Source organism: Loxodonta africana, chromosome 16, assembly GCF_030014295.1.
Source record: "Loxodonta africana isolate mLoxAfr1 chromosome 16, mLoxAfr1.hap2, whole genome shotgun sequence".
NCBI classification, from domain to species: domain Eukaryota; kingdom Metazoa; phylum Chordata; class Mammalia; order Proboscidea; family Elephantidae; genus Loxodonta; species Loxodonta africana.
In genome coordinates, this window is record NC_087357.1 from 31,998,923 (window position 1) to 32,020,686 (window position 21,764).

At 51.7% G+C, this 21,764-nt stretch overlaps 1 protein-coding gene across 4 annotated transcripts; it reads left to right on the plus strand.

Annotated features, from left to right (window-relative positions):
• Positions 1-6,600: 6,600 nt before the first annotated feature.
• Positions 6,601-18,862, plus strand: LDB1 (LIM domain binding 1). 4 transcript variants are annotated; one of them, XM_003409158.4, is made up of 11 exons: positions 6,601-6,924; positions 14,862-14,964; positions 15,087-15,131; positions 15,239-15,314; positions 15,411-15,513; positions 15,701-15,873; positions 16,360-16,482; positions 16,723-16,806; positions 16,899-17,022; positions 17,220-17,368; positions 18,088-18,862. In XM_003409158.4, the coding sequence occupies exons 1-11, from the start codon at positions 6,900-6,902 to the stop codon at positions 18,316-18,318; spliced, it is 1,236 nt and encodes a 411-aa protein (XP_003409206.1). In that variant the 5' UTR covers positions 6,601-6,899; the 3' UTR covers positions 18,319-18,862. The 4 variants fall into 4 exon arrangements, with proteins under 4 accessions (XP_003409206.1, XP_010587343.1, XP_064125468.1 ...); XM_010589041.3 differs by having other exon boundaries at positions 17,220-17,362; XM_023546792.2 differs by lacking the exon at positions 6,601-6,924 and adding an exon at positions 12,101-12,222.
• The last annotated feature ends 2,902 nt before the right edge of the window (positions 18,863-21,764 follow it).

A 21,764-nucleotide genomic window follows, 5' to 3' on the forward strand; every position in this document is an offset into this window, starting at 1 on the left:
CTATGTCCTGGAATAGTTTCGGTAGAATTGGTGTTAACTCTTCTCTGAATATTTGGTAGAATTCTCCAGTGAAGCCATCTGGACCGGGGCTTTTTTGGGAGGGCAGGTTTTTATGACCTCTTCAATTTCCTCTTTTGTTATGGGTCTGTTCAAATCTTCTACCTCAGTTTGTGTTAGTTTAGGTAGCTGTGTGTTTCTAGAAATTTGTCCATTTCTTCTAAGTTTTCAAATTTGTTGGAGTACAATTATCTGTAGTATTCTGTTATGATTCTTTTTATATCAGTTGGTTCTTTTGTAATATCACGCATCTCATTTCTTATTTGGGTTATTTCCATCTTCTCCTGTATTTCTTTTGTCAGTTTGGCAAGTGGCTTCTCAATTTTTTTAATCCTTTAAAAAAAAGCTTTTAGTTTTGTTGATTCTACTGTTTTTCTGTTCTCTGTTTCATTTGTTTCTGCTCTAATTTTTTTTAAATAATTTTTATTGTGCTTTAAGTGAAAGTTTACAAATTAAGTCAGTCCCTCACACAAAAACCCATATTCACCTTGCTACACACTCCCAATTACTCTCCCCCTAATGAGACAGCCTGCTTTCTCCCTCCACTCTCTCTTTTCATGTTCTTTTCACCAGCTTCTAACCCCCTCCACCCTCTCATCTCCCCTCCAGGCAGGAGATGCCAACATAGTCTCAAGTGTCCACCTGATCCAAGAAGCTCTTTCCTCACCAGCATCCCTCTCCAACACATTGTCCAGTCCAATCCCTGTCTGAAGACTTGGCTTCGGGAATGGTTCCTGTCCTGGGCCAACAGAAGGTCTGGGGGCCATGACCACCGGGGTCCTTCTAGTCTCAGTCAGACCATTAAGTCTGGTCTTATGAGAATTTGGGGTCTGCATCCCACTACTCCCCTGCTCCCTCAGGGGTTCTCTGTTGTGCTCCCTGTCAGGGCAGACATTGGTTGTAGCCGGGCACCATCTAGCTCTTCTGGTCTCAGGATGATGTAGTCGCTGGTTCATGTGGCCCTTTCTGTCTCTTGGGCTTGTAATTACCTTGTGTCCTTGGTGTTCTTCATTCTCCTTTGATCCAGGTGAGTTGAGTCTGCTCCAATTTTTATTATTTCATTTCTTCTGGGGACTGTGGGCTTCTTTTGCTGGTCTCTTTCTAATTGTTCGAGTTGTAGGGTTGATGTTTTGAAATTTGACCTTTCTTCTTTTTTGATGTGTGCGTTTATTGCTATGAATTGACCTCTGAGCACTGCTTTTGCTGTGTCCTGCAGGTTTTGGTATGTTGTGTTTTCATTCTCATTTTGATTCTAGGAATTTTTAAAATTTTGTCTTTGATTTCTTCTCTTATCCATTAGTTTTTAAGCAGAGCATTATTAATTTCCGTTTATTAGGTTTTTTCCTTACTCTTCCCGTTATTGATTTCTACTCTTACAGTGTTGTGATCAGAGAAGATGCTTTGTATTATTTTGATGTTTTTGAATTTGTTGCGGCTTGCTTTGTGGCCTAAAATGTGGTCTATTCTGGAGGATGAATCGTAAGCATTGAAGAAGAATGTGTACTTTGATGCTGTTGGGTGATGTGCTCTGTATATGTCTATGAGGTCAAGTTGGTTGACTGTGGTGTTCAGATCTTCTGTGCCTTTGTTGAGTTTCTTCTGTCCTTCACCAAGAGTGGTGTGTTAAGGTCTCCTAGTATTATTTTGGAAGTGTGTATTTCTCTTTTCAGTGCTATTAGAGTTTATTTTATATGTTTTGGAGCTTTGTCATTGGGTGTGAATACATTTATTATGGTTATGTCCTCTTGGTGGATTGACCCTTTAATCATAATATAATGTCATGCCAGAGTGGCAATATTAATCTCTGATAAAATAGATTTTGCTTTAAAATCTATTTTATCAGAGATTAATATTGCCACTCTGGCTCTTTTTTGGTTATTGTTTGCTTGATACATCTTTTGCCATCCTTTAAGTTTTAGTTTATTTATATCTTTGTGTCTAAGGTGTATCTCTTGCAGATAGCATATTAATGGGTCGTGTTTTTTTAATTCATTCTGCCCCTCTCAGTCTCTTAACCGGTGCATTTAGGCCATTTACAGTCAGTGTGGTTATCAATGGGTATGGGTTTATTGCTGTCATTTTCTTTCTTTTTTTTTTTTTGTGGTGTTGACAGTTTCTTCATTCCACTTAATTTTCTGTGCTGTTTTTTAATTTTTTTTTAATTATGGCTTGTCTTTTCATTTTTGGTTTTGTGTGTGCTGAATATTTATGATTTTTCTTTTATATATTTTTTCACTTAAAAAAATTTTTTTTATTGTACCCTAGATGAAGGTTACCAAACAAACTAGTTTTTAAACAGTTAGTATACATATTGTTTTGTGACTTTGGTTAACAACCCCATGACATATCAACACTCCCCTTCTCGACCTGGGGTTCCCTATTACCAGCTTTCCTGTCCCCTCCTGCCTTCTACTCCTTGCCCCTGGGCTGGTGTGCCTCTTTAGTCTCATTTTGTTTTATGGGCCTGTCTAATCTTTGGATGAATGGTGAACCCTGGGAGTGACTTCATTACTGAGCTAAAAGGGTGTCCGGGGCCATACTATTGGGGTTTCTTCAGTCTCTTTCATTAAGTCTGGTCTTTTTTTGTGAGTTAGAATTTTGTTCTACATTTTTCTCTAGCTCTGTCTGGGACCCTCTATGGTGACTCCTGTCAGAGCAGTCAGTGGTGGTAGCCAGGCACCATCTAGCTGTACCGGACTCAATCTGGTGAAGGCCGTGGTAGATATGGTCCATCACTCCTTTGGACTAATCTTTCCCTTGTATCTTTAGTTTTCTTCATTCTCTCTTGCTCCTAAAGGGGTGAGACCAGTGGAGTATCTTAGATGGCCACTCACAGGACTTTAAGACCTCAGACACTACTCACCATAGTGTAGAACGTTTCTTCATAAACTATGCTATGCTAATTGAGCTAGATGTTTCCCAAGACTATGGTCTCCATAGCCCTCAGCACAGCAATTTGGGCCCTCAGGGAGTTTGGATGCATCTACGGAGCTTCCATGACCTTGCCTTGGACAAGTTGTTCTGGCTTCCCCAGCATTGTTTATTTTCTTACCCTTCACCAAAGTTATCACTTATCTATTGTCTATTTAGTGTTCCCCATCCCTTCCCTTCCTGATAACCATCAAAGACTGTTTCTTTTTGTGTGTAAATGTTTTCGTGAGTTTTTACAGTAGTGGTCTCATACAATATTTGTCCTTTTGTGATTGACTTATTTCACTCAGCAAATGCCCTCCAGATTCATCCAAGTTATGAGATGCTTCTCAGATTCATCATTGTTCTTTATCGTTGCGTGATACTCCATTGTGTATATGTACCATAGATTATCCATTTATCTGTCGATGGGCATCTAGGTTGTTTCCATCTTTTTGCTATTGTGAACAATGCTGCAGTGAACATGGGTGTGCATATGTCTATTCATGTGACGACTCTTATTTCTCTAGGATGTATTCCTAGAACTGAGATTGCTTCATTGTATGGTATTTCTATTTCTAGCTTTCTTAGGAAGCACTATATTGTTTCCCAAAATGGTCATATCATTTTGCATTCCCACCGGCAGTGCATAAGAGTTCTGATCTCCCCACAGTCTCTCCAACATTTGTTATTTCCTGTTTTCTTGATTCACGCCAGTAATGTCAGGGTGAGTCTTCTTTTATATTTTGATTAGTGAGTTTGTGACTTTTTTTGTGGCTACCCTGAAATTTACCTTTATCTTCCTAAGTTTAAAGCAGTAATTTATTTCTTGATATTGCTTTCACTTCCTCTCCATATGGAATAGAGCTGAAGTTTTAAAGAGGCATTAACTAGTTAGTAGGTAAAGAAGATGAGGAGCCCTGGTGGTGCAGTGCTTAAGCACTCGGCTGCTAACCAAAATGTTGGCAGTTCAAACCCACCAGCTGCTCCATGGGAGAAAAATATGGCAGTCTGTTTCCATCAAGATTTACAGCCTTGGAAACCCTATGGGGCAGTTCTTTCTGTAAGGTCGTTGAGTCAGAATGTACTTGAGAGCGGTGGGTTTGGTTTGGTGTTTAGATGAAGAATAGAGAGAAGGCAAGTTCAAATTTATTAGCCTCTCTGTGCCTCAGTTTTCTTGCCTGTTCAGTGGAGGTAACAGGACCTTCCTCCAAAAGTCCTTTCCAAAGAAATAAATGAGATCTCAGGTGTGAAACGCCTAACACAGTGTCTGGCACAGACTGCATGCTCAACACATGCTGTTTTCTTTCTCCCCTTCCTTCCACCTTCCATGTGTGTAATCTAGAGAAGGGAACCTTAAATTCAGAGGAGGCAAAGACCCCGGTAGGGTGGGTTATAATCCCTCTTGTCCTGCCAGGTATCAGTGATTACCAATGGAATCTGGCCAAGCTAGTTGTTTGGAATGAGTGGCTTTAGGATAAATGGTCACAGGATTGGGGGAAGGCAAATTCATGGACAGTAGAGAGTGAAAAGGAGTCAAGGAAGAAATTCTCCCTCCCCTACAGCCTCTCCAATCATCCAGCCAATCCAGTCCCCTCCTGATACACTTTGAATAACAACCTCAAAGAAAGCATAAAGGAGCTAATGTATATTGAGCACTGACTAAGGTGGCACTGGGCTAGGTGACTGAGTATACATTGTCTACCTTGATTCTCTCTGAGCTCTGTGTACCAATCTTCAACTAGTGAGGAACAAAGCTGGGATTCAAACCTAAGCTGGAATTCAAATCTAGGTCTCCAAAATTCCAGGCTAGTGTTCTGTTACTTTAGGTTTCCTCTACTCTCCCCTCCAGTGCTGACTTCTGTGGGGAGGAGGTGGACTGAGGCAGGGAATGCTGCCAAGGGAATACTTGTGTGTATAGATCGCTTCAGTCACATCCCTCTCTGGCCTCGCTGGGGGTGGGGATGGGAAGACAAGGAGTGTGTGGCAGTGCTCATGGTTCCCCTCCCCCACCCTCTCTGAAGCACAAGGGAAGGGTCCCCATCTCCAGGCAGGCCCTCTTTTCAACTTCCAGACTCTGTATCCTCCCATCATCCTGTGCTCCCTCAGGAAAAAGCTAAGGTGGAGAGGTGTCTTAGAAACACTTAACCCACCCCCAGCCAGCCAAGACAGCTGTGCAGACTCTGGGCAGGAGTAAGGGAACTAAACAGCCTTCTCAACCAATCCTTCCTAAGTAAAAAAAGGGGAGGACCCCTACCCAGTCTGGGCCAGATGCCCTAAGGAGGGGAACACTAGCCCAGGTTCCCAGCACCCAACCTGGGAGCCCCTCCTCAAGCTTAAGGAAGTGAAGCTAGCAGCTGGAGACCCCCCAGGAGGGAAGGGGGGCCAACTCTTTCCTCCAGGCGGCTCCCCTTCCCTCCCCTCCCTCCTCCCAGCTAATAGGTATTTCCTGTTTATGTGGCAGCTAAGGCTGGCTTTTGGGAAGGGATGGAGGAGTCCACCTCCCAACCCACCTCCCCCTAGCCCCGCTAGGGCTGAGTTGGGGAGTCCTTGAGGAATGCCTGAAGGTTGGAAGGCTCCTCCCAAGGGAAGGAGTGTTTCGACCATCTAGATCGCCCCCTCACTGCCTCCCACCGTGCCCTCTGCCCCTATGGGTATTGGGACTGCAGAGGGATCTGCTTCCGATTCTCCTCAGTCTCCAAGGCCCTTATAGGAGAGCAGCTTACAGTCGGGGAGGGGGGTGGCGAGGCTAGATGGGAAAGGGGGGAAGGGAGAAGAATGTCTTGAATGATGAGTCAGAGCCTCCTAGGAGGAAGGATGGCCTGCGAATCCCCTGCCCAGTCCAACCTGGCGGTCAATCCGCAGCCCCCCTCCCCCAAGCCAAACATAGATCCTACATCCCAGCCCTTAGGCGGGGAGGGCGGGGACTCCACTTAATTAACCCTTTTAGCTCTAGTCCCGACTGGTTTAGCAGGCAAGAAGGGGTGGTTAATTTGGGGAGTGGGTGAGTTCAATGACTGCTACAAGAATTAAATAGTGCTTCCTTCCCTACTCAGATTCGGGTAGGGGCGCGTAATCAGAGGCCTCCAGCATAAGATCTGGGTCTCAGGAAGGACGGAGGCCGGCAGTCCCTTTCCTCCCCGGTGCGCGGCCGGGGGGTGTTGAGAAAGCTACACCTCAGAGTCCACTGTGGCTCCGCCTCCCCCAGCCCCAGCTGCCGCTCCGGCTCATCTCGGCTCCCAGCCCGGCGGCGCCCGGAGGACCCACACCCAGCGTGAGGCTTCGCCTCCCCTCCCTCCCCTTCGCTTTCCCTCTCTGGGGTCTCTGCCTCTGTCTCCTTTTTTAAAAGCTGCGTCACATGCATGCCATTGCCGGAACACTCCCAGCCCCTCGTCGCCCACCGCGCAGCGCACGCACGTCGCCGCTCGCGGCGCGCTCGCCCGGGTCACTTTGACACAGCTCTCCCCTCCCACTACCAGGGCAATTAGCATATTAATAAAGCCCGGCCCAGCCCGGCTGGGGCTGATGAGCGGGCGCCTGCGAGAGCGAGAGCGCGAGCGAGAGCGCTAGCGAGCGGCTGGGAAGGCGCGCGGGGGGGTGGGGGGAGCGGCGGCGGCGGGGAGGGCGGCGGGAGCGCACAGACACGCACACGCGCACACACGGACACACACTCTGGGGACGCACACCCGCGCGCACACACGCAGAGGCAGCTCGCCTTCCTGCCTGGCTTCCTTCCTGTCTGCTCCGCGCCTGACAGGCCCTTCGCTGCAACCAGGGGCAGTCTACACCGGACCGAGGCCGGGCCGGACCGGCGGCGAGGGCGGCAGGGGCAGCGGGGGCCGCGGGCGGCGGCGGCGGCTCATGCCCGGCCTGTCCCCACGCGGGGCGGGCACCGTGACTCGGCTGGGCCCCCAGCGGCGGGCGATGTGAAGATGTCAGTGGGCTGTGCTTGTCCTGGTGAGTGGGGCGCGCGGCCGCCCGAACCCTCCCTCCCTAACCCTTTCCGCGGACCCTCACCCCTTGTTTGGCGAGAACTTGGTGTGGGGTGCTTCGATGGCAGGGGTCAGGTCGGGGGCTATAAGGGATATGCCGGGCCTCAGTCCGCGAGGGGGTTTCCCACAACTGTGTAAATGCGCAACAGCCCAGAGCTTGGGGAGGGGGCGCTGGGGGTAGCTGATGTGTATGTGTTGGGGGGGGAGACTACTGGGGGGGGGCTTGGGGGGTTGAAATTCCCAGAATTCCAGGGTGTTAGCCAATCAGAAGTGGCTCTGGACTTTTGACCCCCCCCTTAGGTCATCATAGAGTTGTGATTGGCTGGTTTGGGCCCCCCCCATTCCTTGTTGCCTTTTCTCTCTTGCATATCCTGTGACTCCCCCCATGCTGTTTCTGAGGACTGTATTTTGCGGGGAGGGATTGACTGGGGCCCATTTTACTCCCCACCCCCCACTTTTCCTGCCTGTTGCCAGGGAAGGTTGGCTCTCCAGAGGACAGGAGGTACTCCTAGGGGGTGCCACATAATTGGGCCCTTGGGTCTGGCATCTCTGCCCTGGTGGAAGGGGGAATGGGGTGGCTCCAGGCTGGGAAATGGAGTCATGTATGGACAGTTGAGTTGGGGAAGCAACCCTGACACCAAAATGAGAACTTGAGGGAGAATCCAGGCTCAGACCCCTTTCTTCCCAAAACACAGAGCAGCTCCTCCCGCTGACAGCCTGAGTCTGAGTTGTGTCCTGGAGTGAGAGTTGGGCAGTGGGCCCTACCTCACTGCCAGGATGGCAGTGAGGGGCAGTGTGACTGGAGGGGTAGTCTTAAGAGGGCCTCAAAATACTGTCTATCCTCATCCCCAGAATTTCTGGGCCTTTGAATTAACTGCAAGACCCCCACGTTATTCCAGGCTGAAGTCAGCTTTCTCCTAGAAATTGGGTGTCCTTGAATCTAGCCTGGTTTTGACTCCTTTGCCTCTTCAAGATACCTTGTTTTTTTATACCCCACAAGTGGAGGGCCCCCCCCCCCAAAAAAAATCCCCAAGGGAAGCTAGCTGCCAGTGTCAAAGCTTCCTTGAAAATCATGTGACCCAGGCTGAGCTGGGCTGGGCTGGGCTGGGCTGGGTTGGGCTGGGCTGGGTACACATTTAAAGTGCCTGCTGAGGCTGACATTTAAGGGGCATGGGGCCCAGAGGGAGGGCTAGTAGAGCCTGAGGATCTTGGAATATCCTGGTGTGGGAACCCTTGGCTTCAGCTGCAGAGGGTGGGGGAGAGGAGGAGAAGGAAGAGCTTGCCAAGTTGGAATCCTGCCTGGCCCCATCATCCCTCCCCCTACTACCTTGGTGTGCATATTTGTGTATTTTCTCCTTTATAACTGCTCCATGCTGGGTACCCCGGTTCAGATCCATCGATGATCTGAGCCCACCCCGTGACTCTGACTCCATCACCACACATGAGCATAGCAGAAACTAAAGCTCTGAACACGCTGGACAGATGAGTCTTAAATTTTAGATTTTCAGTTTCCGCAAATAGTGGTAGGGGTTGTCAGGCTGGAGGTGGGTGGTAGGTTGGCCCTGAAGTTGGGGCAGGGTACCTGGGTTCAGTGGGAAGAGGGAGAAAGTTTACCCCTCAATCTTTCTGGGAGCTGCACAGGGACAGGAAGAGAACACAGGCCCAGAGGTGTGTGTGTGTGCCTATGTATGTGGAGGGGACAACTTTAGTCAGTGTCTCAAAAAGCATGTTCCTTTTGTGTGTCTGGCAGTCTATCTGGGGAGGAAGGGGCAAAAGATGGCTAAGAGTGGGGAGTCTTTTTCTTGAAATGACAAGAAATCTGATGGATTGATGCAACAGAGAATGGATGGAGGTTAGACTTCAAGGAGAAACACATGGGGAAGGGTTTGAGAGTGGCCGGGTGGTGGGGAATGGTAGAAGTTGAGGAGGAAGGGGACCAGGTATGCATGGTTGGGTGGGACCACATGCTTGAACACAAGGGTATCGTATATGGTAGCATATAGCAGTTACGGGCCCAAAGACCCCCGCTCCTTGAGCAGCCCTGGGGTGGAGGCCAAGGCGCCCTGGCAGGCGGCCTGCCTGCTGCCTGCCTGTCTGAGTCTCTCCTTTGTGCTCTGCTGTCTCCGGGCTCCTCCTCCTCCCCCAGCCCAGCAGAGACAGCACATGCCCCACACATGTGACTGAGGGAAGCCAGAGCACACGCAGACCCACACATATGCACATGCAGAAACACCACCAGACATACAGACACACATACACAGCTCCCATAGTGCTGGTGGGGTGGGACTCGGAATAGCTTCTGAAGCTGAAATGGCTAGTATCTGGGAGAGCCTCTGCTTAGGGGCATCACCGCAAGCAGGATGCTGAGAGGGCCAGGAGCCTGTCTGGAGCAGCATGTGGCTTAGAAGGGTTAAGGCTGGGAGGAGTAGGGGGAGGGGAGGAGGCAGCAGTGGTGGTGGCAGGGAGCCAGGCGAGGATGGCAGAGCGCCAGGCCAACGGGAGGCCGGGCACAGACAAAGGAAGGGGGGCAGGCACACTGGAGGCCTGGGTCAGGGAGCCCCAGGGGCCCGGGCAGGGGGCAGTCCTGGTACCTCATCCTGTGGACTGGGGCAGGCTGCTGCCCTTCGATTCCTCACCTCAAGGAGGGGTGCTCCCCCTCTTCTCTCTCATCACCTTTGTCATTCTTTGCTGCTCCCAGCTTTCTCCTCTTCTCCCCCTCCCCCCACAATTTTAGGGCCTCCTAACTCAGACTTGCTCTCTTTAGCTGGACCTCGTCTGCTCCCAAGTGACTGGGAGTTGGATCAGAACTGAGAGAAGACCAGACTTCCTAGAGAAGGGGAATGAGGAAGGGACCTGTTTTGAATCATATGCCAGCCTTAGGAGCCCTTCTCCCTAAAATTTGAGGAGACAGGCTGGGTGGGGGTTCTGAGCCTCTGGGCTGGGGTCAGAAACCAGAGCACACACCCATAACAGTCATTTGAGCCATGCTGTGGCCATCCCTTGGAGAGGGAAGGGAGTAGGAATGGCTACAGTGCCCCAGGCCTGTGCTTGTATGGAGTGGGGTTGGGAGCCCAGGTTTCCAGCTTAGGGCCCTCCTGTCTCACTGGGATCTGTTCATGTTGGGATAATCTTTGGCTCTGTGCCAAAGAGATACTGCATGTGAATGCACTTAGGAAAGTTTAAATGTACAAAACAAATAGGAATTGTCCTATCCGTGGGGGAAGAGTGTGGTTATCCCAGAGTTGTGGTATAAATTTGGGAGTCAGCGGGAATGTCCTAAATCTGGATGGTAGGCAGTATGTTGCAGGGTCAGGCCGAATGTCGTATATTCGATATGTTTGGGAAGGCTGGAGTGTATAATATGGCTAGGTTGTGATGAGAAATAGTGTGTATGTTTCAGGGAAGGTGGTTTATGGGGTAAGTTGCTATGTAACTTGGTCGGGCTGTGTATGTGATAGTGTGTCACCAGCTCAGGGGAGTATAACAGAGTTTTGGTGTGTGTATTGGGGTCAGGATGCATACATGTCATGGGTTCCAGTGTGTATGGAACCCAGGGTCTGACATAAGCTCTCTGTGTGTGTCCTGGGTTTGGGTGTATTTAGGATTAAGTGTATCACAGGTTGAAGTATATCAGGTACTGTGAAAGCAAGATGTGTTATTTATGGGTGGAAGAGGATGTTCAGAGCCAGGTGCAATATTATTGCACTGTCAACTGGTGTGTATATCATGAGAAATCTTGTCCTTGGGTCCCTGAGTGCATATGGTGGGGGAGAAAGGAGGGAGTAGGAAGCAGCTACTCAAATTGCAAAGTAGGAGGAGTTTTGCCTCCTTGTGTGTGTGTATCTTCCATTCCTTTCCCTGTCTGTCCAAGTAGTAGGGTCTAGACAACTATCCAAGTTTTAGAAACATCTCCCATTGCACTAGAGAACAGACTTTACCCCACTAACCCCATACCTTTTTCTCCCAGGGTGTCTGTGGGGGCATTCTGCACCAGTCTGGACCCCACAGGCAAGTTTGCCTTCCCAAGCTCTGACAGCACCCCTTTGCCTGCCACCCACGTTTCTTCAGTGGTGGTGGTGGGCAAGAGGGCTTCCTGTTAAGGGGGATCTGGGTCAGGGCCGGGAACTTAGCTGGGTTGGGGGCAGGGAAGCCTGGAGCGCACCCCTCCCTCCAATCAGTGTTTACTGGCTGAAGTCAGAATGTGTCTCTGTCAAAAATAACCCCCTGAAGCCTACCCCCAGCTGCTCTGGGATTTCACCAGGGGCTGAAGCCCAGGGTGGCAGCCCAGACCAGCCTTCAACCTGAGAGATCACGGAGGAGAGGGAGAGAGGTTTGGGGCAGGCTTGGGGGCAATTTGAATATATTGGGGGTCTGCAGAGAAGGGGACACCTTTGTCCACCCCCGCCTGTGGCTTTGGCTCCCCTGCTCACCCCTGAGCACCACGCTTGGAGCTGATGGAGGGGGTTCATTTCATTCCTGGCCCATCCAGGTTTCTCTCCGTCCAATCTGTTTTGTGTATATTTCTCTGTCCCGGTCTCTCCCAGTCTCTGTCTCTCTTTTGTTTTTCTCAGCAGTCCCTCCCTCCCGGTCTCCCTCCCTCGCTCCTTCTTCCTCTTTCTCACAGGGAGGGGGCGGGGCCGGTGGGGGCAGCTCCACCCTCCGCCCGCCCTGGGGCCTCATTCTGAGAGAGACTCGCGGAGAGCCAGTGAGCGAGCAGGGAGGGAGAGAAAGGGAGAAAAGGAAGGGAGCCGGCGGGTGCTGTGTGTGTGTGAGTGTGCGAGTGAGCGCGAGTGCGGGCCCTGTCTCTCCTGGTGGCCCCAGCAGAGGGGCCCGGTGGCCTGAGGAGGGCGGGCGGGCTGCTCGGAGGCAGAGGCAGCTAGAGGCAGCGGCGGGAGAGCCGAGGAGGAGGAGGAGGAGAGAGGAAAGAGCGGAGCAGCCATTGTTGGGGGAAACCTTGCAAACAAAGAAGGCTCCGGCCTCCCCGCGGCCCCCCGCCCCATAGGTCGCCCCCCTGGCCCCCAGGCGCCGGCCTAGTGGCCATTGTAACTTTCCCCCCGGGGCTGTGGCCACCGCGGGGCGGGCTGAGACTGTGCGGGCGAGTCTTTGTGCGGCCAGCGGAGTGGAGCTCCCAGCCAGGCCAGCCTGCCCCACTCGGGACATGAGCGGCTGAAGTTGGGCCCTTCCCCCAGCCCTCGCCCCTGCCAGGGCCCCTCTGGGCTGCCAGCGCTCCCCGCACCTCTCCTGGCCCCCTCAGTTCTCTCAGGTAAGTCTGGACACCCTGCAAGCCTGTTGGGGTGGGTAGAAGGTCCTCATTCTGGCCCAGGCCTGGTATGCTGGCCGGGGAGAGGTGCCATGACTCGCAGAAGTGGAGGCACCCAGGCCTACTGACCTATGATCAGTCCCAAAAGGAGGGGGCTTGCCCACAGGTCAGGCTGGTTACCATGGAAATGCCCAGCTGGAAGTGCCCCCCTCAACCCCAGAATGTAGCTTCCATCCTGAGAAAACTTTCCTAGTTCTCTTCTCCCCCTTCCTAAGGGCCCCTAGTTTGCTAACTGGTGGGGTTGGGGGGGAGCTATGTCTGATTCCAAAGCTGGATGACACCTCCCCCTCCCTTCCACCCCCTAACTTGCTCACTGTACCCTTGCTACTGGGGACAGGCAGCAACAGGGACAGATGGTCTGGGTGGTGTTCCCTCCCCTTCTCACTCTTTAGCCCTTGCACTGGGGCTACTGGGAGTTGCTATGGCTCTGGAGAGATGCTGAGTTTGTTTGTGTCCATTCACTGGAGGTGTAAATAGAGGCCCCAGAGCATTGGCCTTTAGCTCCTCAGAGTATTACCCAGTCTCGGGTAAGGCCTGTTCCTTCCTGAAAGAGAGAAACTGAAGCCCTGTGACTTTTCTCAGAATTGAAGAGGAATCCAGGTGTCCAGCTTCTCCTCTCTTTACAGTCTTGAGCTGACACATTTCTTCAAGTTGCACTGAAACTGAGAGGACAGGGCAGTTATGGTTTTGGGGGAAAGGTGGCCACGTTAGGGGATGAGGGCCAGGTCTGGGAATCTAGACTCCTCAGTTCATTGCCTAGGCCTGGTCTCTGGTGGGCTGTGTGAGCTTTGGCTTCCTGTGTGCCCTTAGTGTACTTGTCTGTGGACTGAGGAGACTTGGGGACAAGGTGGGGATTGTCTCTTTCTTGAGGCCACCATTCTTCATTCAACCCACACTGGCATGTGAAGGGTGCGTGTGCTGTGCTGTTGTATGTAGATGTGGCCAGTGAGAGCTCACAATTGGGGCGAGGGCTTGTTGCTGGCACCCCGATCCTCCCCGGGGGTGCTGGGTTCCAGCCCTTGTTCGGCATGTTGGGGCGAGCTGAGGGTGGAAGCCTGTTAGGCAGGATGAGGCACACGCATGTACAGGCACACACATGTTGACTCTTGGCACCTTCAGGGACTGTGCAGTGTAAACCCCCTGGGGACCCTCCCTTTGCCCACATGGTGAGGAGGGGGCCCTGGGGAGAAACTTAAGCTATACATGCTGGCACAGGGTCTTCCTTTGTCTCTTCCCCACAAAGAACAAATAGATTTTGTGTCCAAATTGGAATGGGGCCCAGATACACCTGATAAAGGTACCCTTCCAATGCAACCAAGTTTTGGGAACTTGAGGAAGCAGATAATGCTGGGGTCAGAACCTTTGGAGTTCTGCCTCAGTTTCCCCCTCCTATCTAGTGGGGAGGGGAAAAATGAAGTTGTAGGGGTACCTGGCTCATACTTAACAATGAATGTAACATTTCTTCCAATCAGGAAGTGGTACACCAGGAACTGTGTGTTGCTGATTGAGGGGGAAAAGGGGACACATGTACACATGCCCAGACACACGGAAGCAGAGACGGCTGTCTGGTTACTACTTGCCTCCTAGTCTGGGCCTCTCACTTCCCCCCACCACCCCCACCTAAACCTAGGCTCCTTCCTAGGTGGTATCCTGGTGTTTTCCATATGTAAGTGGGTTGGGATCCAATGGAGGCTCATCTTCCTCCCTCCCCCACTGCAAGTCTCAGAAGAGAAAAGGGGTTGAGGTTTTGGGTTACTGGTTTGGAGACAATACCCTACCCATGGTGGGTGTGGGGAAGGGGGCTGGGCTGATAAGGGAGTGGCAGTTGGTGGGGGAGGCAGAAGGCCCAACTGGTTATCTGGTGGGCGGCACCCAACAGCACCCACCACCCTTTATCTTTCTATCCCCTGCCCTCCTGAGACCCTGGGGGTGGGGGAGGGGCCAGAAGTTGGCAACCCCCCTCTTTCCTCCTCCCCTCAAACTTGATATCAAGAGGACAGTAGAGATGTTGGATGGTAGAAGTAGTAGAGGATATGGCAATCAGAAGATCTGGGCTTAAGTCCTAGTTCTTCCAGTTAACGGCTCTACGATCTTGGCAAGTCTCTTTGAGTCCTCAGTTGCCTTGTCTATAAAATGGGAATAATGTTACAGTCAACCTTGTGACCTCACAAGGTTGTTGTGATGATTGAACAAAATAATTAGATACCAATGAAGTTTATCAAAATTAGATTCTAATGTTTAAAAAAAAAAAAAAAAATGTTGTTTATTCTCTTCTGGTATAGACATTTGTTCCCAGCTTCATTTCCTCTTCTGAGATCCAGGGATTGGCCATGTGAAGAAAAGCGCTCTTGAGTATGGGGTAGGATTAGGGCTGATAGTCCCAGTTTCTGAAACAAGATTGGAGTAAGATTTAGAAGCAGATAGTTGCTCCCTAGAGTTGCTTCTCTCCCCCAGTCCATCCCTGTCCTGTTGCAATCTGGCCTGGGAGCTCTGTAAAACTAGTCCCTGTCTACACAGTCTTTCAGGCTTCCAGAAGACCTCCTGGGAGGGCTCAGGGGATCCCTTTTTCCTTTCCCCTTTAGGTTGTTCCTCAAAGTCATTCAAGCTGTACTCACCGAAGGAGCCCCCAAACGGCAACGCCTTCCCCCCTTTCCATCCCGGCACCATGCTGGATCGGGATGTGGGGTGAGTCTTTTGCCCGCTTCCCAGCCCCTCTCCAACTGGGATCCTGCCTGAGAGGGGGAGGGAGTGACCCCCAGTGATTCCTGTCTTCCATCCGTATTCTCATGGCGTCTTCCCTTACACAGCCCAACTCCCATGTACCCACCTACATACCTGGAACCTGGGATTGGGTAAGTGGAGTCCAACGGGGAGGGAGGTGCTTTGCTTTCCATCACAGGGGTCCGGGGCAGGTGGGGAGCCATTACTCCTACTGACCTCCCTCCTTTGCTCCCCTCAGGAGGCATACACCATATGGCAACCAAACTGACTACAGAATATTCGAGCTTAACAAACGGCTTCAGAACTGGACAGAGGTATGGCCAAGGGAAAAGGTGCTGGCAGGGGGAAGGCCACCTGGGCACCCTTGTGGGATGTCTTGTGACACACACACCCCTCCCCATGACCCCCAGGAGTGTGACAATCTCTGGTGGGATGCTTTCACGACTGAGTTCTTTGAGGATGATGCTATGTTAACCATCACTTTCTGCCTGGAGGATGGACCAAAGAGATACAGTGAGTGGCCTCTGAGTGCCTCTTGTGGGCCTAGGGATCCTGCCACTCCAGCTGTGAGAGTGCATACTAACTGTGTACTTCTAAGATCTGGGAGTGGGTAAATTATTCCAGGGATCTGTCTTGGTAGGGAAGATATCTGCCCCTTTTGAGATCCTTCTGTCCTGAAGAGTTTGTCCCATCTCTACAGCCATTGGCCGGACCCTGATCCCACGCTACTTCCGCAGCATCTTTGAGGGGGGTGCCACGGAGCTGTACTACGTGCTGAAGCACCCCAAGGAGGCATTCCACAGCAACTTTGTGTCCCTTGACTGTGACCAGGGCAGCATGGTGACCCAGCATGGCAAACCCATGTTCACCCAGGTCAGCAGCCCAGCTAGGGGTGGGACACTGAGGCACTTGGGTTTGCTTCTGCTCTTTTCTCTCAAAGTGTACTCACAGCTGTCCCTCAGGAGGTATAACAGGAAAGTGGCAAAATGAGAAGGGATGGCAGGCATGCTGAACATACAGCAAGCATTTATTGAGCACCTAGTTTTCTGGGCACCAGTTCACTGGTACACCAGTGAACAAGACTGCCTAATAGAGCTTATAGCAGACTGGTGTACCATTAACTGCATGGGGAGAAGACAAGGATTTATTAAGCATTTCTACTCTGTGTATGTGTGTAATGGCCAGAGTTGTGACAGATTTATGGGGTGGGGGGGGTTGCCATGGCAGTTATGTACCTGTATTTATGTGCAGGTGGCAGTAGTGTGTGCAGTGGGAGACTTATGAGCAAATGGGAGATTGTAACAGGCACACTTTCAGGTATATGGGTGGGGGGCAAGGTTGTGACAAGCCTGTCCCCAGGTGTGTGTCGAGGGCCGGTTGTACCTGGAGTTCATGTTTGATGACATGATGCGGATAAAGACATGGCACTTCAGCATCCGGCAGCACCGAGAGCTCATCCCCCGCAGCATCCTTGCCATGCATGTGAGTTGTGGGCAGGACCCAAGATGCGAGGGTAAAGGCAAACAGTGGACAGGGTGGGCCAAGTCCTGCCATTTCCGGACTATAACCCTAAACAGAGGGGTAGGGTCTCTTCATCTTATCTGAAAAATGAGTTTAACAATAGCTTCTGGCTCTGTTCTCTCTCAGGAGCATCACCATGATTAGATGATAGGGTAGGTGAGCAGATGCAATCCCAGTGCCAATATTCTTTTTCTTTCCCAGGCCCAGGACCCCCAGATGCTGGATCAGCTCTCCAAAAACATCACCCGGTGTGGGCTGTCCAATTCCACTCTCAACTACCTCCGAGTAAGTCTGATTATCTGGTTTCTCCCCCATCTGAAATTAATCTCAGTTCCATGTCGCTCCCTTGACAAACCACCTCCTGGTCTACCCCCCAGCTCTGTGTGATACTCGAGCCCATGCAGGAGCTCATGTCCCGCCACAAGACCTATAGCCTCAGCCCCCGCGACTGCCTAAAGACCTGCCTTTTCCAGAAGTGGCAGCGCATGGTAGCACCCCCAGGTGAGTACCTGCTCTTATTAGGATCTGACACTGCTCCCCAAAGCTGTATCTTCATCTCCTCATGAAGCTCTCCCTGCCCCTCCCTTGCTCCTGGTTTTGCAAGTTTGGAACCAGGGTAAGCTCCAGCTCATTAGGAACCAGAATGGGGGACGGGGGCCTTGGCCCTCTCCTACCTGAATCTCCTTTCCCTGGCATAGCGGAGCCCGCACGGCAGCAGCCCAGCAAAAGGCGGAAAAGGAAGATGTCAGGGGGCAGTACCATGAGCTCGGGAGGTGGCAACACCAACAATAGCAACAGCAAGAAGAAGAGCCCAGCCAGCACCTTCGCCCTCTCCAGCCAGGTACCTGTAAGCATCTCGGCTTTCTTCTCTCTTCTGGGCTGCCCCACTGTTGACCCCTGACCCCTGTCCCAGTCTGAGCTCACCAACAGGCATAGAAGCAAAGACGGTTTTTCTCACTGTACTCTGCCTGCATGGGCTGACTCTTGTCTCTAATGAGAGAGTCCTTGTCAGTCACATGTGTGGTTGTGGTCACATAGACTCAGCCATAGAAGCATAGGACATAAAGGGACAGAGACAGCCATGAGAACATGTGGACGTTCGGGACAGACAGTCTGAAAGAACACAGACCATCAGAAACACACACTCACACTGATGCGGGGACACACAGACTTGAGTATTTGCAGATCTAGAACGGACATAAGGCACATGCACACACTTTCCCCACCTGTGTTTTTGATGTACTTCCTTTCTCTTACATGTGGACAAAAGTTTAGAAGCCCCCTAATTTTTCTAGGGAGATAGGCTGGGGGGTTAGAGAAGTAGATGGCCTTCTCCCACAATCTAGCTGGACATGGGTTAAAGGCTGTGAGGCTCTGGAGTCCTTCATTGGGAAGGATTCTAGGAGCTGAGGGTGTCGGAGGAGTTGGGGTTTTAAATTTGGGTATGAGTAGAGGGTGGAGGATGTTGAGTTTCTGGGGTGGGTACTGGGGTTCTGGGGCTGTCTGCCACCCTGGGCCGGGCGAGCCCCTGCCCCGATTATGTTTGGGGACCTCCGCCACTCTCAGGATGTGATGGTGGTGGGGGAGCCCACCCTGATGGGCGGGGAGTTCGGGGACGAGGACGAGAGGCTCATCACCCGGCTGGAGAACACCCAGTTTGACGCGGCCAACGGCATTGACGACGAGGACAGCTTTAACAACTCCCCTGCACTGGGCGCCAACAGCCCCTGGAACAGCAAGCCTCCATCCAGCCAAGAAAGCAAATCGGAGAACCCCACGTCACAGGCCTCCCAGTAAAGGCCCTGCCATGGCCACGCAGCACTCTGCCTGCCTGCCCCATCCTTTGCTTTACCAGGGAGCAGAAGACAGAATGAAGAGACTAAGCATCTAAAATGGGCAGCCTCCATCCACCCACTTCAGGGAGGAACTGGACTCACTAGGGGCAGGTTCCAAGATTTGCCCCCCAGTGGCCCTGGGCTGGGCCTGACCTCTGCAGAGCCTTTTGGGGGAAGGGGGAACTCATGCGGATGCCCACGTGGATCCTGGGCCTCTAAGAAAAGAAATGTCCTGACTACCCCCTCCCCAGGGCATTTGCCTCCATCCTCAGTGTGTTCCCTGTCCTCGTGACTCCACCCTCTTCAAGCCTGGGGTTGTCTACACCCACAGCCCTTAGAGACTTAAAGTTATGGGGCTTGGTTGAATGCCCCCAACCCCTCCCCCAGGTGACTGGTAGTAGAGGGGTAATGCTCTGGGCCCCTCCTCCTGACTGCTACCTATCCTAGCTCCAAGTTTTTAAAAGAAAAAAAAAAAATTAAAAATGTAAGTTTTTAAAAAAAAAAAATCACTCATGTATCCCCTGTTCCACTATTAAAAGTCCGGCTACCTCCCTGCTCTTGGCAGATGGGGGCCTAGGGCCCAGGTGGGTGTGAATGGGGGTGGTGGGATATACATACCATTTTGTACAGTTTGAGAGCTTCAGACCAAGGAGACACTTCGCCATCTCTCTTCCTTTTTCCTCTTGGGTGATGAGTTGGGGAAGGCATACCATGGGGTAGGGGAGGCTACTGATGGCCACATTTGCCCCTCTTTGTGACAACCTCACACTGTTGTCTGTCTCCTCATCCTCCAGGACTCTGACCTGCCCTAGTGCTTGTGACTCTGTCTACCCCAGCCCTCAACCACCCCCCTTGGTGTGTATATTCTTTACAAGTCCTCCACTAGAGCAGCTGTCTCGGATGGGGGAGGGAAGGAGGAGGCTCCCCCCCTCCCCTTATGGAATGTGGAGGGAAGGAAGCAGCCTTGTTTGTTGCTGTGTTTTTGTTTTGTCTCAGTCGGGCAGGCATGGGATGGGGAGGGGCTCATCCACTGTCCTCCAGTACCTTCTTCCCCAACCCCTCAACTCCATATCTAGTGCCACCCTTCCCTCCATAGAGGGGGAGGAGCCACTGAGGGTGTCCCAGCTCTACGCCCACCAGGAAGAAATAGGCCTCCTCCCCCAGCTGAGATCATCGAGGGTCTTCATATCCTTGTATCTTCTCCCCCTCCTTCCTCATAGAAGGGAGGAGGAGGCAGCCAGGATCCTCAGCTCCATTTCACAGAGGGACACATGGAGGTTCAGGGTCCAGGGTGGGGCCAAGAGCAGGGTCCCATGAGTCTAGGCCCAGCTCTGTGACTTTGCTGCCTTTTCCTTGTGGCCAGTTGCAGAAGTGTGAGCATCACCCCCCTCCCCACTCCTTCCCCTGGTTTCTGGGGTCCCCTACACCCTGTTTATTCCACTCCAGCTGTCACTGTTGGGAGGGTATTGTGTCAGGAGCTGAGGGGAGAGGTAGGGAACATGGATGTCCTACCATAACTGTAATGCCTTTTTTTTTGGGGGGGAGGGTGGCATTTGAGTCATGTATGGTACCGATCAATAAAGAGACTTTTCAGTTTTAGAGTGTCCTGGTTGATCATTGATGCCCAGTAATGGCTCAGTCCCAGTTAATCTTTTCCCCCTCCTTGCCAGGGCTGAAGACCAATTATTGGTGTGGGGTTGTGAACTTCCTCTTCACTCTCATCTCGTTTTCTCTTACTTTTCTGGTGGTATTCCTCTGATTCACACCTCTCCTTCACCCCAGACCCTAAATTTTGCCTCCAGGTATTCCTCCATTTCCTGGAAAGTTGGCTTTTTTCCCCACTGGAATCCTCCCCCCTGGGACATCACTCCTCACTTCTAACTGGCATGCGGCTGCCAGCTAGAGATGACCCTCCTGAGGCTAGGTTCCTGGGATAGACACCTCGAGATTAGGTCATTCCTGGGGCCAGGTGGGGTAAGGGATTGTTGTCCAGGACAGGCTTGGATTGAAGGAGCTTGGGCAGTTAGAGTGCCTGAGAGCTTCAAGTCCTGTTTTTGTCAGTGAAATTCCTACTGCCACCCAGCCTTCTGCCTGCCAGTCCAGCTGAGATGTTGGAACTAATCCCTCCTAGTGGCAAAGTCCCTGGGGCAGGGATCAAAGGAATAGGAGATGGGGGGGGGTGGTTAGGGAATGCCTAGGGCTGTTGCCAGGGGGCAGCTTGAAGCTCCATAGAAAGATGGAAGTCTAGAACAATTACTGTTGTGTGCCCTTGACTCAGAGTGACCCTATATAACAGTAGAACTGCCCATAGGGTATTCCCAGGCTGTGATCTTTATGGGAGCAGATCAACAGGTCTTTCTCCCGCAGAGCCACTGGCAGAGCCACTGGTGGGTTCGAACTGCTGACGTTCAGTTAGCTGAGCACCTGACGGTTATGCCACCAGGGCTCCTAGAACAGTTACCAGGGGGAGAAACAATGGCACTTTTCAAACTCCTCTCCAGGCAGTTACACTACCCCATCCAGTCCCCCATCTAAGAAGACAGGCAAGACAGGAAGACCCTGCTATGGGCTAGAGATGGCTTCTTAGCACCCACCAAATCTCTTCCTTATCCTTCCTCATTTTCACCCCAGGCAGGGGAAGCTGAGGCCTCAGACCATCAAACCATCCCCTACCCCTAACCCTGTTAGCAGGAAGAAACAGGAGGAAAACACCACACAGCACACCCTACCCCCTCCAATCCAGTTACCTTGGCCCTGCCCTGCTGCCAGCCCAGCTCCTTAGCCCTAGTGCCTCAGGACCCCAAGGCCTGTATTGGTACCCTCCACTCCCCTGCAGGGCTGGCCTGACCAAAGGACATTTACCAGCCATCTACTGCCACTGACTTACCCTTCAAGTGCCAGGTAATACCTGCAGTAGGTCTGTCTCTGGCTCTGGTTGTATGTCTGGCCTTTGTGCCTCAGTGTCTGCCAGTGTAAGTATGTATGTATACATGTATGTATGTGACTGCTGAGCTGGGAGAGGACATGGATATGTGTATGTATGTAAGGGAGTATATACATGTGAGTACATTTGTGGGCATGTATATACATATATATATATATATTTTTTTTTTAGGTGTGTGTCAGTGAATTCATTCAGCTAGTAATCATCTAGCCCTCTTTGTGCCAGGCACAATTCTAGGCACTGGGGGAACTGTATTGAACAAGGCAGACTGTACTGAACATGGTATGACTGCTGGGCATGAGGGGAAAGCTACAAGTACAGTTGTTAAGCGCATGGTTTAGCAGTGGGACTGTGTGGGTGTTATGGGCCTGCCGGGGCAGTGGTTATGTGATTGGGTTGGGCATTTGCAGGTTCACATCCTGTGTGTGTGCGTTTTGCGGGAGAGAGGGCACTCAGAGACTCCC